The 16794-nt window shown below is 56.9% G+C and overlaps 1 protein-coding gene across 7 annotated transcripts in view; it reads right to left on the bottom strand.

The window, feature by feature from the left end:
• Positions 1-4179: 4179 nt before the first annotated feature.
• Ccdc187 (coiled-coil domain containing 187) overlaps positions 4180-16794 on the bottom strand; it is a 48836-nt gene continuing 36221 nt past the window's right edge. For 4 of the 7 annotated variants that reach the window (XM_048813342.1, XM_048813336.1, XM_048813339.1 and 1 more), the window contains 7 exons: positions 14801-14946; positions 13057-13187; positions 12770-12845; positions 10928-11067; positions 10461-10570; positions 9923-10080; positions 4180-9462 (listed from right to left, as the gene is read on the bottom strand). In XM_048813342.1, coding sequence (XP_048669299.1) covers positions 7244-9462; positions 9923-10080; positions 10461-10570; positions 10928-11067; positions 12770-12845; positions 13057-13187; positions 14801-14946 — 2980 coding nt within the window. In that variant the 3' untranslated portion in view covers positions 4180-7243. The remainder of the gene's footprint in view (positions 9463-9922; positions 10081-10460; positions 10571-10927; positions 11068-12769; positions 12846-13056; positions 13188-14800; positions 14947-16794) is intronic. The other 3 variants (XM_048813338.1, XM_048813340.1, XM_015505825.2) reach the window with 3 other exon arrangements.

Here is a 16794-nt window from a genome sequence, read left to right as displayed (position 1 = left end):
ATCCTTTGAGGATCCATGTGTCGGCCCCTCTCTCCTCGCCCCGCCCCCGAGCTCGCCCCATCCTATCCACACGCTCTCCCCACCCCCTGAGCTCGGCCCCTCTCTCCTCGCCCCGCCCCTGAGCTCTGCCCCGCCCTCATGAGCTTGGCTCCACCCTCGGCCCTCCCTGGCTCACTTGCCACCTGGGCCCCTTGGGAGTAGAGCTGGTCCAGATTTTTTTGTTTTTTTTGTACTGAGGATTGGCCTCAGGGGCGCTTAACCACCCAGCTACATCCCCAGCCCTTTTAAATATTTTATTTAGACACAGGGTCTCGCTGAGTTGTTTAGGGGCTTACTAAGTGGCTGAGGCAGGCTTTGAACTCAGCATCCTCTTGGCTCAGCCTCCTGTGCCACTGGGATTACAGGCTTGCACCATCACACCCAGCAGGGTTTCCAGATTTAGCAAATGAAAATATACTACCTGTGGCACAGATACTATGGCAAGGTTAAATGTGAATTTAGGATAAACAGTATAAAAGGCGAGTTGAGCTTTTAGTCTAAAGGGCAAATTTGGACATGTTCTTAGAAACTATACTATTTATCTGAAATTCATGTAACTTTAGCCTCAGGGGGCTTCAGAGGATGCCCTAATCTGACCCTGACTTTGTAGCTCTTAGAAAATGTAACAGAACCTCAGCACAAAGGTAGAGGGTCACCTCTGAATTTTAGGATGCAAGAATAGACCTTGGCTGCAGTGTTCATTCATGTCTCCACAAACCCGGGAAATAAAGTTCTATGTGACTTTTTCACTCAAGTGGAATAGTAGACCTGTTTTTTTTTTGTTTGTTTGTTTTTAATTGTGATTCCTAACTTTTTTATTCACATCAACACTCCCTGAACTGTGACTAAAACAGAAAAGAAAGGACACAGGTGAGGATCCCATCAAGGGGCAAGGACCTGGTGTTAGCCTGAGACTACAAGGTAGGTCTGCTTTCCTCTGCTGGACGGTTGGTTTTAACAAATGACCACTGGGAGGCTGGGGATGTGGGTCAAGCGGTAGCGGGCTCGCCTGGCATGCGTGGGGCGCTGGGTTTGATCCTCAGCACCACATAAAAATAAAATAAAGATGTTGTGTCCACAGAAAACTAGAAAATAAATATTAAAAAAGTTCTCTCTCTCTCTTAAAAAAAAAAATGACCATTGGAATCACCCTGGAAACACAGTTGCCAACACAGTCATCTCTGCCGGCTGTCCTGTGGCTCTGTGTGATGCTGTGTGTGAGGAAAGGGCTTTGCTGATGTCAAGGGCTAGGAAACCCTACGCCTGATGGTCCAGACCAGAGGTCCTGCTGTGGCTGTCCCCCTCCCTCATGTCCCTCACTTTCCCTTCACTTATCCTTCCTGTGCTAATGCTCACTGGTCTCCATTCTGTGCCAACCCTTGGAGACAGATGCTGAGCTCTTGAGCCCCTGGGACTGCAGAGCAGAAGAATGGATCTCAGACAAAAGTGTGGAAGCCAGGCCTGAGGACAGGGAGTGCGGTGGGGGCATCATGCACAGCAGGGCAGAGAGAGGCCTCTGAGTGGATAAGGTGAGAGCCACACCAGGCAGAGGAGCCACATGTACAAGGGCCCTGTGGGAGAAGGTGGCACACTGGAGGGGTGGCAAGGAGTCCAGTGTGGCTGGAGAGAGCAACCAGGGTGAGTGTGAGACTGAGAGAAGCACCGCGAGTGACCAAGCGGAGGGAGTGACTGGACACAAAGGCATGGGCATGGGGTCCCTGCAGCACTCCTAGTGAGAGTTGGAGCAGACGCAGAGCACAGGCTGGACTTCAGCACCATTGAATGCCCACACTTCAAGGTGGCCAGCAGGCAGGGAAGAAAGGCCGGGCCCCGGAGCAAGCCAGATGTGTGTGTGTGAGCCACAGTCTGGCTTTGCAGACACCAGCCCCTGCTCTGCTTTGTCTTCTTGGACACCAGGGAGGGCCTTTGCTGGGGCACAGGGAGATACTGGTTGTACAGAGGAGGGTTTTGGTGTTTGATGGCTGTCCCAGTGTGAGCAAACAGGACAAAAGACCAAGTAGACAGATGTGGGACCCACAGACAATCCTGGGGGTTCTGGAAGCTGCCTGGGGGGGCATCATTGAAGAGCTGTGTCATAAGCCAGCCAGGTCACTAACAGACCAGATACGTCTCTGTCCCTCCACTGCGTCAGAACTTACTGAATGAGTTAATCCTCAGGTGACACCACTCTCATCAGTGGCAGTTCAGTGGATACGTGTGGGTCCCTGGTGTCAAGCTGGGCAGTCACAGGGTCATTCAGTCTTGATTTCTACATCTGTAAGGCTCAAGTCACACAACACACTCTACACAACTATATGTACAGGCTACCGAGAGGCTGGGAACCGTGCGGCGGCCTCAGGCTTCAGGAGGCAGATAGCAGGTACAGATAGGGTCACCACAGGTGGTCGGATGAGATTAGAAACCACCGAGGACCTGTGCAGGGCGCAGGGCCATGGGAGCACAGGAACCTATTCTAGGCCAAGGTCCAGAGAGTGCCAGTCTCATGTCAGCTTGGAGTGTCAGCCTGAGGTGTCAGCTTGGAGTGGGACTTGCATGGTCGTCACTGGCAGGAGAAACTGCTTTGCTAAAGCCCCTGACAGAGAACTGAAGGTTCATTGCTGTGGTGACATTCCTGGGTGAGGCTGTGATGAGTGACCAGGTGACAGGGTCAGCGTGCTGCTGTGTCCAGGCTCAGGTGCCCCTCCTTCTGTGGGTCTCGAGTGAGGGGCTGCATCCAGAGGTGGTTCCACTAGCTCCTGGGCCTGATTATTCCAATATGAGTTTGACACACCCACACATTCATGTGCTTCTGATTAATCTGTAAGTCACAGGTGGTCACTTTTATGAGCATGATCAATTTATTTATCAGCATGTGCCTTATGGTGGTGCCAGGCAGATGGTGGCTGTTGATTTGCACAAACAAGGTACAGAGTTCTGCTCAGGGCAAACTGGGGCTTTATGAAATGGGGTGACTCAGGGTTAGGCTGAAATCAGCTGTTCTGCCACCATGGAGTCACAAAGGGAAGGGCACAGCCTGAGAGCTGCTGTTCCGCACACCATGGAGTCACCCAGGGCAGGCGCAGCCTGAGGACTGCTGTTCTGTCCACCATGGAGTCACAAAGGGAAGGGCGCAGCCTGAGAGCTGCTGTTCTAAACACCATGGAGTCACTCAGGGTTAGGCACACTCTGAGAATGCTGTTCTACACTTTGTGGAGTCACTTTGAGCAGGCACAGCCAGCCCCAGCACTGTCTTCTGGGACCTGGTTTGGTTTGGACAGGGACTGGACAGGCCTGTCTGGAGCAGGAAGCTAGAGCTACAGAAGGTGAGTGAGCTTGCTCAGCCCCTGCCCACCACAACCAGACATCACCTCCTGTGGGCAGGAGGCACAGTTGGGAGGGACATCCCTGCACTCCCAAGGTGGGTACCCTCACCCTTGTGAATTGCTCTGGTAGCTTCTGTGTGTGTGAGAGAGCCACTGTGGCCATGCCAGGCCCCAGATGCTCACGAAGCTCATGTGACGGGTTAGAACACATGTGCCAGAGGCACCATAGCAGGTGGGCAGTCTATGCAGGAGGGAATCAGGAAGCAGGATGCCAAGAAAGACAGGTCTCAGGAAGTTGAACGTGGGATTTAAGTGAGGAATACTCATTTCATATGAAAGATGATGACTTCTCCTGAAGCTGGTGTCAAGATTTATTGGCCCAAGTGTGGATCAGAGCCAGGGTAGGCATAGCCCTAGACCTTGGAGGGTGGGACCCTGCCCTGCCCAGGTCAACACATCTGAACACCAGGGCACTCGGCTCTGTGCACATAACATTAGGGAGATGAGGTGTCTCTAGTACCTTCCAAGGAGGTACTTTTTCTCCTCCCACCAGAGTCATTTTATAACCCTGGTCCCCCTCCGGCTCCATCAGTCATTGGGAGGTGTGGTCTCATTAGTTCCCTGTGACCAGCCTCCCTTCAAGGGTACCATGCCAAGGCTGAGAAATGACTTTGGCAACACAACGCACCTGCTTAGCACCCAGCCAAAGTCCTGGCAAAACCAGGCTCTGGTTGTGGGAGCAGCCCCAACATCATGTGGAGCCACAGCACCAACCCCAAGCAGTGAGACAGGGACCATCGAATTTGAGGCCAATCTGCAGGGTTTCGATGTGTAAGATTTATTGCAATGCCAAACGTGCATGTGTAAAATATGTAATTCCTCACACGGCCTCATAAATCCAAAGGGTCAGCAATAAATACAGGAAAATAAAAAATTACAGACTAATTTGTTCAGAAAACTAGGAGGGAATTCATGAGAGAGCTGTTCTGAAGTCACACACACAGGGCAGGAACATGTGTCCCCGCGGCAGAACCAAACCTCCTCTGCTTTGGGGTGGGCTGCGGTGTACCTTGTGCACAACCAAGCAACTGTCCTGGCTGGTGCTTCCCAGTGAGTGTACCTCTACAGGGAGCTGGTGCCCTGGAGAAGGCGTCTGCTAAGCATCAACCCCCACCCCACCCTGTCGGGGCCTGGCTGTCCTTGGAGGGGCTCCTTAGAAAGGTGTTCTAAGGGTTTCTCCCCAGAGATGGATCGGGGGCCCAGGCAGCTCCTGTCCTGTGGCGGGGTACCTGGGGGCCTTGCCAGGCCGACTATGGAGAGGTCTCTCACTCAAGCCCCATGTGCATGGAGGTCTCCCAGGGCCACAAGCACAGTTGAAGGAAGGAGCACCTGTCTGACAGCTGGAGAAGTCTGAGCCCCAGGAGGAAGAGGCTGAGACCTGGAGGCATTGGCAAGGGACTGGAATGTCCCCAAGGCCCACACCCCTTGTCCTAATTCACAAAGTAAACCGGTTGCACAATCTTGGGAATAAACTAGAAACCAACAATCTGTACAGTTTGTGAGTTGAATGGTGTGTGAATTATGTCTTAATAAAAAGTGTCAAACATTTAATACACCAGTATAAAAAGAAGAGGAAAAAATCATTTTCTGAAAAAAAAAATCTCTTCATATTTTAGAATATTCAGTGAGTTTTTGAAAATAAAACTGATACCTAAAAACACAAAATGGCACATATTACTGGGAAATCACATGACATTTCTAAGTGTTTTTTCTGTGCAGTTTTTCCAAAGTTTTGTATGATGCCTCTCTCTCCTGCCTTTTCCTTGTCACATAATGGTGCCATTGGTACAAATTACTCACTAACATTTTTTTTTTTTTTGGTACTGGGGATTGAACTCATGGGCACTCAGCCACTGAGCCACATCCCCAGCCCTATTTTGTATTTTATTTAGAGACAGGGTCTCACTGAGTTGCTTAGGGCCTCGTTAAGTTGCTGAGGCTGGCTTTGAACTCGTGATCCTCCTGCCTCAGCCTCTGAGCCACTGGGCTTTCAGGTATGTGCCACAGTGCCTGGCCACTAACATGGTTTTTAATGACTTAAATAAGAAATGAATCGGCAAAGGATGGATTATAGATGGATGACAGAGATGATAGAGGAATGAATGATAAATGCGAGCTGGAAGACGCACACATGGGTACATACCTGTGCATACCTGTGCACACCTGCACACACACACACTCACACACAGCTTTGGGATGTGAGGAGTAACTTCAAAGAGCCAATTCCTGTATGCAAGCTTCAGCTCAAGATACCTGACAATGTTGGAAGTCAGAAAACAGACTTGAAAGCGGCTTCCTCTGTAAAAGAACTGACTGCTGGGGTCACGAGCCGCTTCCCGGAATGCACCGAGGGGAAGACTCAGAAATAGCAAACATGCAGAAATGGCACACTCGTCAGTATACATCCATCCTGCAAAGCACAGTTCATTCCAAAGCTTCCAAGGGAGACTGTAGCACAAGCTCAAGTGGTTCTCACGCTGGAATCTTATAAAACAGCCTGTCTCACTGCTCCTCCTGAGCCCTGGGAGCAGGGTGGACAGGGAAGTCTTCACTCTTGCTCGAGTCTGGGAACCTGCGCTGTGGCACTGCTAGGGGTGATGGCTGGGATGCAGGGCACCAGCCTCCTCCTCCCTGGGGGACAGCACCAGAGCCCATCAGACACCATGGAGGTGGCTGCTCTGGGTGGAGGTCACTGCTGGGGAGGCCTGTCCTCGCCGTTACCCATGCTCCAGGCCATTTTCCAGGGGGTCTGTGCTAAGCCTGCCCCCGGCGTATCCCTGTCCTGCCTACAGAGGCCCAGCAAGGCTCTGAGACTCACTTCAAAAAACCATAGCTAGTGTCCTCATGCTCCTTTTCACCCAGGAAACCTGGTGTGCCTGGATCAACACTGCCCTGCACTCCCCCGGACCTTGTCCTGAGGAAGGCGGGGGCTCATGTGAAGAGGGGACACAGTGCTTCCTTGCAGAAGCAGTGACCTGGCAGAAGCCACCTGGGTCATTCTGTCCTGGAAGGTCCACCCAGGAATTGAAGGAGGTGGCATGGGCTGACCTCGACCAAGCATGTGGGTGTGTGTGCACACACACACCCATAAAGTCTCTTGCTAGGACCCAGTCACTGTGTTTCTGAGGAAAGATGTGGCCCAGGAGCCCTTTTGAAATCTGGACAAGTCTGCAGTACCAGAGAGGTCTCCTACCCCCAGAGGACAAGCCCCAGGCTTTGCTGGTGGAGGGGAAGTAACTTTTGGCCTTCGAGTGGTCACCCAGCTCAGGCACGTGGGAGGCATACATGCCCATCAGCCGGCTGACAAGTTATATACTGGAAACAGTAAACCCAGAAGACCCCTGCTGTCAGAAGTCCAGTGGGCAAGAGTCGGGAGGCTCACCCCCCAGCTCTTCTTCCATCCACGGCTGCTCTCTCCTCCCCTCTTGGCCTCTGCTGACTCCCACACTGTCCTGTTGTTAGGGGCTGTTTTTGCTGGAGCACCCAACCTCCTCGCCTGTCCTTGCCACCGGGACAATCTTTGGCAAGCATGTCTCTTCATCACTTGGGTCTGGCCCTTCCAGCCCTTGACAAGGCTGTGGACACCCTGTCCAAAGAAATGCAGCTGGATCCAGTCTGAAGTGATGTGGAGCCCCTGCCCAGTCTGCAGCTGTTTCAGATGACCATCCTGCACGGCCAGCAGCAGGGTGGCGTGCCTCATTTCCAGCCTACCCTGGACATCCAGGCCTCCTGAAGGCCCCTGTGCACATGTGCGCTCCCCCCCCCACACACACACACATACACAGTTACACAATGGCATCACAAACATTGTGTGCCTCCCCCTAGGGACTGCCCTGGGGGATGAGCCCCGACACCACAGCCAGCGAGTCGCACAGGATGCTCCTGGTGAGCTGGGTGGACACCAGGTCCACAGCCTGGGCTCCCTCGCTTTTCTCCAAGCCTGGGAGATCAGCACAGGGCCCTGAGTCAAGGACCAGGGTGGAGTGTCCCCCAGGGAGCTGCTCTGTGCCCATTGAGTCCTCGGCCCCAGGGTGGTCCTCTGCCTGGCAGCTCAGGCCTCCCTTCCCCTCTTCGCCGACACTGGCCAGCAAGGGCACTGGGCCTGGGGGAGAGGCTGCTGGGACTGCAGACCAGGGTGTTGGGGGTGTGGCTGTCCTTCTGGATAGGGGCCCATCCAGGCCTCCCAAGAGGGTCCCTGACCCTGGCTCACGCTCCGCACACTCAGTGCCCCACACCCCTCCCCAGGGCCTGCCCATGTGGCCCGGGGACTCCTCAGGCACCACACCAGTCCAGAACCCCAAGCCCAGAGCAGGAGCCTGGCGCCCACACTGAGTGCCCAGCAGCACCTCCGAGTCACTAGCCACCAGCGGCCTCAGCAGAACCTGTTGGGCCACACAGGCTACTTGGGATAGACTCAGGGTCAGTGCCAATGGCCTTGGGAGCCCCTTAGGGGCACTGCCTGTCCCTTCACTCAAGGGGGACCCTGGGCAGCCGGCTGCTTCTAACCCCTGACTGCCCATGGCTTGGCTTCCCACAGCAGAACTTGATTCACCCAATTTGCCTTCGAGGCTTCCGCCCTTCCCAGGCACCCCCAGGCACAGCCCCAACTCCTGTGGCCCTGGGGACAGTGCTGCTGGCAGAGCCTCCTCAGAAAGATCCTCAGTGGCGATGGAGGTGTCCTCCCCCAGAGGGTCCTCTGAGCCCCCAGAAAACATGGCCTCCTCAGGTGGGGAGGGGAAGTCTTCTGAGCACGGGTAGGCCTCCTCCCTGGCCCTCTGTGCTTCAGGGGTGGGAGGTGGTGGGGGCAAGTGGGCATCCCTGTGGGTGGGGGACAGGAGGTCTCTACTGCCACAGGACAGCTCCTTGTCAACTGGAGACAGGATCCCAGCCAAGAAGCCAATGGTACATGGGGAACCGGCCTCCTCCAGGGCAGCAGGGCCTCCACCCCCCCGACACCCAGGCACCTGGCTCCTGGCAGCTGGAGAGTCCAGTCCACTGGGGACCTCAGGAGTCTGCAGGGCCAAAGGGACCTCGGGCTCCGGCGAGGTCTGTGGAAGTTTCCTCTGGGTGGACAGACTCACAGCAGTACCCCAGAGCTCCTCCTGGCAGTCAGCGGGGGCCTGGGGAGGGATCAGCCCTCCTCTGCTGAAACACATCCCTCCAGAGGTGGAGGTCCCCAGAGGAAAGGACAGTGGTGGGTCTAAGTCACTGGTGGAAGGGGTCTGGAATAGGAGCCCCTGGCTGCTCTCCTCAGGGGAGGCCTGCTTGGTTTTCCCCATACTCGATCCACGGGTGAGGCTTTTGCTGGCTCCAGAAGATTCCTGTCCCTCTCTAGGGCCCAGGAGAGGAAGAGGCACTTGAGGCTGCCCACTTTTCTTGAGGTCGGATGAGCCACCTACAGGCCAGGAGCTCCCTGAGGCTGGCCCTGCACCAACACCAGCTTCCCACGGGTTGTCCCTGCTGTCCTCGTCCCAGATTTGGTTGGAGGCTTCTGACAGCTCTGACCCTGACCTTGGATAGAGGGCATCTGGGAGGGACAGTGGCCAGCTTTCCTGCAGGAGGCTCTGCCTGGACTCTAGGCCTCCTGCCACGGTCACCTCCATGGAGGAGACACCCAGGGACCCAGCCCCGTTGCCCCCCTGTCTCTGCCAGGACCTGCATCCTGCACCCTCAGGAATGCCACCCGGCTGAGGGTCCCCCTGGTGGAGCCCCCAGGACAAAGGTGGGGTGAGCTCCTCCCAGGAGTCATGAACAGAGAGACCCCCAGACTGGCCGAGGTCAGCGTCTGGGGTGACCTCAGCTTCCAAGCCAGACAGGGAAAGGGAGCTGTCAGAGAGCTGGACCAGGGTGGCTGAAACTTTTTGAAATTCCTGGAGAGAGGAGCAGGACGGGTCACTCGCAGAGCCTGTGGAGGAGGTGGGGGAGGATGCGGGAGCCTCTGAAGACCCTGAGCAGGTCCTGGAGGCAGACTCCAAGTCCAGGTCCAAGGGGGCTCCCAGCTGGGGTGCGAGGCTGCTTGAGCGAGGGGCTGCAGGAGCTGCTGGGACAGGACAGGTCTCAGATGACATGACAGTGGTCACAACCTGCCCTGGGGCAGTGCCACCCTATACCAGCAAGGGCAGTCCCTCCCTGTGGCCCCCACAGCCAGTGGTTCAAAGTCAGGACACCCCAACAAAGGCAGGAAAAGGTCAGTAGTGCCAGAGCGACGGACCCTCGACCAACCAGCCGGTAGCTACCCCCATCCGCCCACCAGCAATGGGTCACTCCTGAGTCTCAGCCGTCGACAGACAGCGGGACTGGCTCTGCTTGCTTTTCACTGGTGATGCCCTGGGGAGGGGCCCGGGCCGGGTCCCTGTAGCTGGGCATAGGGAAGATAGGACTGTGTGCTGTGGGGAGAAGCCCAGCTCTGATTGAGGAACTGCTCTTGGATGACCCTTAAGTGGGGACTTGGTAGTCCTGGAGCTGACACTGGGAGTCCCTGGAGGGGATGGGGGCATCACCTGGGAAGGCAGCCAGTCGGGGAGTCTCCAGCCAGGCCAAGGGGACCCCCAGGTCCTGCCAACAGGCCTCTACCCTGTAAGCACATTGGTGGAGAAGTCCTGGAGCACCCCTCAGAGGGAGTCCTGTCCCCCTAGTTCCCAGGCTCATGGTCAGGGACCTGCAGGAGGTCAGTCAACTCTACCACACTCTCAGGAACATGCCTCCAGCCATCTACCACCTCGATGTTTAACATCTGCACACAGGGCTCCTGGGGGTGCGGCCTGTCTTTGGGAGCCATCTGGCCCAGCCCCACTGTATCAGGTAGGAGATGTGGCACTCCTCCCTGCGAACACACGATCCCATGGTAGCCCCTCTGCTGCCCCCCAGCTGCCCCCCAGCTGCACCTGCGGTCCATTCATTGGGCACCATCTTTCTTTCAAAAAGGAAGGTGAACTGAAGGATGTCTCATGGCTGGGCATGAGGTGTCAGCAACCAGAGGGCAATATGCTGGCCAGCCCTGTCACCCGGGCTCAGAGCCCCACCCTGCTGGTCCCGCACCTCTGCTCCCCTGGCTGCCAGTTCTCCACATCCTGGGTCTCCTCCACAGGGCTCCCAGCCACAGTGAGCCCCAATTCTGCCCCCTCTTGACTTGTGCTGCTCTCAGCCACCTGCAAGAAACACGTCAGAGAAATGACAGGTCTGGGTGTGGCCTCGGCTGGAGCACTGGCCACAACCCTGGGCTGTGGATGGAGCCTTCACGCCTCCAGAGACCACGTGGAGCAAAGGCCATTCCCCCAATGAGGGCTGTGGAGAGCCCCGCTCACCAGACACCCTCCTCCCACCACGGAAAAGACTTTGTCCGACCAGGGATTGAGTCTCGGAGCAAGGCCCACAGAATCAATGAATCTCAGGACCCTGACCCTTCCAGAAGGGCTTCAGAGGTCCCATCCCATAGACCTCATGTGATGGCAAGGCCACCCCACAGGGCCAGGCCCCTATGGCTTGCAGGACCACACCCAACTCACTCTGGCTTCCTGGGGACTGCAGGAGCCCTCTCCGCCCTGGGACTGCTGACTCTGTTCCACCAAGTTCCACCTGGGGCTGTCTGTTGGAGCTGGGGGACTCTCTTCTGCTAAGGCAATCCTTGGCTTGGTCTGAGAGTCTCCTGGAGGACAAAGGAACTGTCATCCCCAACAGGCACAGACAGGGAGACAGAGGGAGTGACTTCTAAGAATTCTGAAGCCACATGAAAAAAAAAAACTGAATATTTGAAATGGACACAAGACTTCCTTGTGGTGTCTGGTTAACATGAGGACATAAAAACACGTGGTGATCTGCTAAAAATACCCTCTTGCAGAGTTAGTGACAGAGGTCCCGGAAAGAAGCTGATAGAAAATGTGTTTTAAATTTAGAGAGCTCACTCCCCGCTTCGGGGGACTCTCCTGCAGGCCCCTGGGAAACCCCATTCCTTTCCCTGTTTCCTCCCCACCCATGCTGAGCTGAGCTGAGGAGCACCCACTCCCAGCTGGACACTGCTGGGGGACACAAAAGGCCAGGCAGGGGTGGGCCTTGGACATGGCAGGTCATCCGTAGCAGAGCTGGAAGGCCAGCCAGGTGGGGACAGAGCGGTCACGGCAGAGCCTCTCTGGGTTGATCATCATCTCCCTAGACCTGAGTTCTACCTGGGCCTCAGCAGGGTGCTGGGACCCTGATGCCCTGAAGGGAGACAGAGCTGTGTGCCTGAAGCGCTTGTCCATGGGGACCATGCAGGGAGGACCCTGGCTTCCCAACGACCATGACAGGTGTCAGCCAGGGAGACCTGCAGACTGTCTTCTGGCCAGCGAGCAGCAGAGGCCGTGTCAGGCAGCCCCAAGGCGAGTCCCAGGCCACCCACCAACAAGCTCCAGATCACAGGCCAGTCACTCCAGTCCCTGAGCCTCAGTCTTCTTCTCTGCAGGGTGGGTACGACAAGCATGCTCACCTCAAGAGGCAACACGGTCCCTGAGGGGAGTGTGGACACCTGGCTGACATGTGTGGGGGCAGAGGGCAGTCATGCCCCTGGACGGAGGCTTTAGGCCAAACACGTTGAAGCAAGTTACACGTTGAAGGATGGTAGCCGGCCTGGGCCTGACGCTGGCAGAGCAGGGCAGGCCATGGAATGCCCTGGATGCCTACCATGCCTCCAGCTTTGCCAGAGGCACACTTCTCGGAGGCAACCTGGTGTCCAGCTGGTCTAACCTCTTCCCATCCCACTTGATCCGTCCTGAGGTTTTGTCTCCTGAACCCTGGATGCAGGGAGCCTCCCTCAGTCCAGCAGACTTGCCAGGGAAAATAGTGTCCTTCCTGATCCTGAGGGTGGACGTTGAGAGAGCTTCTGGGAAAGGCTGTACCCCAGCAGTGGGCATCTCCGCGGTTCCACCCCAGGCACCAAGGCCAGCTGGGCCACTGAACACTCCACCAGGGCACCCTGCCAGAGCCGAGAGCAGGTCTCCTCCTGCCCTGGGCCAGAAAGCTAAGAATGTGACAAGTGCAAAACCCTCATGTCAGGCAACAGAGATGCTTCTGGTGAGGCTGATTTCCAAACCCTTAAAGATGGTTCCAGATAAGCCAGGTTGTGACAAGACCCTCAGAGCCAGTCATGACTTTTAATGCCCCAGGGAGCCACAACATCTCCCTTAGGACACAGAGCAGCAGGCTTCCAGCTGTGAAAGGATCTGAGAGCAGGCCCTTCCTCTCTGGCTTTCCTTGAGGGCCTCTCTGGCTTCCCTGGCTGCTGGGCCAGCCTTGGACGGGATCTGCTGGACGCAGGGAAGCTGCTGGCAGGATCCACACTGGGGCAGCCCACAGACTCTATCTAGGGGGCTTACCTGCAAGTGGCTCTTTTGCTTCCTGTGGCCTGGGATGAGCTCTGGGGGTGCTCCCCTCCACCTCTGCGGCCTGCATCTAAAGGACAGGACAGAGATGCCAGGGATGCAGGCCACCGGGAGAGCAGCTGCCGAAGACTGGGAGAGCCAAGAGGCCCACTGGCACCACAGGGGCAAGGGCACGTGGGCATCCAGCATCCCAACCAAAATCATGCTGCAGGCTGGCAGGATGGGGGCCCCAAGCAGGCAGGGCTGGGGAAATGGGGAAGAGGCTTCCTGGGATTTCATACAGGAAAGTCTGGGCCTGGCAGCCGTCCGATGCTCAGAATGTTCAGCACGGGGACACGAGGCTGCTCCCCAGGCTCTGAAGACACAGTCCTGAGAGTCACAGACCTTGGATGGCCTGCAGGGAGCCCCAGACCTGGAGATGAGCAGAGCCAGCTGCTGGGGAAAGCTTGACACAGCTGCCTGTCTGCTTGTCCCTCTGTGGAGCCCAGAGCTCTGTGCACTAGCCGCCACCTCCAGGGACGTCAGGGCTGCTCCTAAAGGTTTTCCCTTGCACCTTCGTCTCCCCTAATCACAAAACTGACTCCCCTCTCCTCTTCCCAAACCTCTTCCCATCCCTCTGCCCATAGATTCCAATGTCCCAGAGGCACCGGCTTCACCAGCACCCCTCCAGACTGTGTGCCAGGGCACCCTGGGGTTCCAAGACATTGCCCAGAGGCCACGCTGGGCCTGAGGATTCCCGTGAGCTGGGCCCCATGCCCCTCTGCAATTCACCACCCACACGCCCATGTCCATTTGCTTTCTAGGGTTTGTATAAACCTGTGTCACTGCTTTGAGACCAGCACTCTAGCTAGAGGAATGTGAGAAACTGGAGAGCCAGAGCCAGCAAGGAGGGTGGGGGCCCCACGCTTGCCATTTGGAGCAAGGGGAGACACCATCCCTTTCAAAGGCCTTGCCTAAGGCAGAAAGGGCCCTCGGAGGCCACCTGCAGAAGGCAGGATTGTGTCTCAAAAGACGTGTCCGAGTCTTAACTTACAGAACTTAGGAATGGGAAGTTATTTGAAAATAAGGTCTTTGCAGATACAATTAGGGATCCCTAGATGAGATCGTGCAGGAGTTAGGGTGGCCCTAAATCCAATGACTGATACTCTTAAAAGAGAGAAAAGAGAGGAGATAGACACTGAGGAGCAAAAAACGACATGGGAGAAAAGAGACACAGAAAAAAGGCCACGGGAAGTCGGAGGCAGAGGCTGGAGTGACTCGGCTGCAAACCCAGGGACATCTGGAGCCAGCAGGAGCTGGAAGAGGCAGGAAGGACCCTCCCCGGGAACTTCTGGAAGCAGCGCAGACTTCGGATCTCTGGCCTCCAGAAAACAGCCCTATTGTTCAAGCCACCCAGCTGTGGAACTCTGTCATGGCAGCTCATTGTCCAGAGCGGGAGGCTGAGGCCCAGGAGGGGAAGGATGTGTAAGTACAGATGGGGCACAGGCTAGGTGGCCATGCCAGCTGCCCTCAGAACTGGTGCATTGGGACAGAGGAACTTCTTCTGGAGGAACCAACAGCAAACAGGCCAACCCATGCCCTGCCATGTTCCTGCCTGGAGGCTCAGTTCTGAGCAGGAAAGATGGCTCCTGCCAGGCTTGGCCCTCTCTCTACCCTCGCCTGAAGCTGGACATTGCTGCTGCCCCTGGCTGGTCACTGTACCTGGCCCTGCCTGGCAAGTCTCAGGCCTGCACGGGGGGCAAGCCTAGGAGCTCTAAGCAGCTGCTCCTGTCAGAAGCCTTCTGCAAGCAGGAGAGCCTGTTTGGGCATCCCTCTGCTGGCACCCAACGCCCTGTCTTGAAGTGTAGCATGGGGTGGCCTCCTGCAGGCAAGCCCACAATGCACTCTGCTAGCCACACACCCAGCCTGGTGGGCAGAATGTAGGTCTGTCTGACCCCAAGCTAATGCAGCTCCCAAGATGTGGAGCCCAGTGAGCCCGTGACCCTTTGTCCTCAGCTGGCCACTGCTGCTGCCATGCCCAGCTACCTTGGTCCATTTGGCTGCCACTCTGCACCAGTGGGTGGCTGGCTTCAGGCGTGACCTCTCCCCATGCAGACCTTGGAGGCTGCAGGTGACCATCAGCATGGGAAGGTGTCTCAGGGGGTGCCTCCTCCAGCTGCACAGAGGGAGGCCTGAAAGACAACAGAGGGCAGAGGTGACTGCCCACCCTGGCTGCTCCCACCCACCATGCCCACCCACACCACAGCAAGTCCCTGTCCCAGGAACAACCTCCTGCCACATCTAGGGGCAGCTATGGCCAGCGGCTACGTGGAAGGCAGGGGCTGGTCCCTCCCTACCCAGAAGCTTTCCAAGCAGAGCCTCTTGCCCACATATGGGGCTTCTGCAGTGGGGTATGGTGCTGGGATGTGGCTGGGAAAATGTCTGTCTTCCTCCCCAGCAGAAGGTCCATCAAGATTACTGCATGGAAACCAACCACCTATCTCTGGGTCAGCACCGGTGGGTGCACAGTGGGCTCTGTCTGGATCCTGGGAGGCACAGAGTACATCCATGCCTGCTGCCAGGCACCGGGCACCCATCCTACCTGCCTAAGCCACACTGACAGGGCAGCAAGAGCCTGACCTGGCACAGCCTCAGGCAGCAGGAGGGGAGGGATGCCAGGTCTCCAGAATCCTTCTGGTTAAGAACAAGGAGGCAAGCCTGCTCTGGAACATTTTGCTGCTCTCTCAGTGCCCCTGGCAATACATCTGCTGCCCTTGTCCCCACAGGAACCTACACAGCTCACAGCCCCCACCCAAGGTGGCCCTGAGAGTCTCCCTCCCAGATTCACACTTGGGCAGGAGGAGGGCAGGACCAGATGGGTTTGTGGAGGGTGGTGATCAGCCAGAGATGCTTGATGCTGGCTGCCCAGGGAGGTGGGGCCTCTAGGGTCCCTGTCCACCTGTCCTCAGGGCAGGCATGGAAGCTGACCTGGATGGAATGGAAACAGGCCCTTCCAGAGGCACCTCCCCCAAAGCCCTTCCAGCAGCCAGCCGGGCTCTCAGGACAGGACCTGTAATCCCTCATCCCCTTGTCCTTGCCTCTCTCTCGCTCCTCAGGGACTCAGGGTCACAGACACTTGCTCACGGATGCACCCAACCCCCAACACTCACAGTCAGACACAGGAACCCGGCGTGCCTGTCTCCCGGCACCACCACCTGCTCCGGGCTGGGCTTTTCCTGAGCCTCCTTTCCCTCTGTCTGACTCTCAAACAGCGACTAGCTTCGCTGCTGGGATGAGGGAAGCCCGAAGGACGGGCTCAGCCTGGCCTCAGGGTCCAGAGCCATGTGGATGCTGGCAGCCCTCCTCCAGCCCTCCAGACCCCAGGGGCCAAGCGGTGGAGTCCGCCTGGTCGCATTTGCAGATTCCCAGGACTTGTGACTGATAGCACTGGGATTACCCGGCGGTTCCTGCTGCAAACTGTCCTAGAAGGAAGCCCCTGGAGCAGACGACTGGGTGAGCAATGGCTTCCTAAGCTGGGGGAGGTCCCCAGGCTGGAGATAGCTACTGGGTGGTGGCCAAGTGCATCCCTGAGAAGGCTGCCCCTGGGAGTAGCCCCTCCTGGAGTGGGGGTCTCCCTCCGTGTCTACCCCACTCACAAGGTTGCTGCTTGGAAGGTGGGTTTTGCCACTAGAGTCCAGGGTCGCTGGCCCTGGGGGCGGAAGTGCAGGGGAGAGGGCCTTCCTGAGTCCAGGGAAACTTTAACCTGGGAAGGAGGCAGAGCATTTCTAGCATGGAGAAGCCAGGAAGCTCGTGCTGGGAAAAGCACTGCCCATGGCCAGCCCTAGGTCAGGAAGCACTGGTCATCAGACCCCACCAAGACTCAGCACGGGCAGAAGTCCTTGTCTCCCACTGCAAACCAAGTGGCTGTGTGGCCATGCTCAGAGAGGGCCTGGCCACCACTGGCCACAGAGCACAGCAGCCCTAGGAGGGTGTCCAGAGGCACAGGCTGCCACACGGTGCTATCTACTGCCCCAGTAGGC

This window comes from Marmota marmota, unplaced genomic scaffold, assembly GCF_001458135.2.
Source record: "Marmota marmota marmota unplaced genomic scaffold, marMar, whole genome shotgun sequence".
In the NCBI taxonomy this organism is placed as follows: Eukaryota; Metazoa; Chordata; class Mammalia; order Rodentia; family Sciuridae; genus Marmota; species Marmota marmota.
This window is presented reverse-complemented; position numbering and strand designations above follow the sequence as displayed.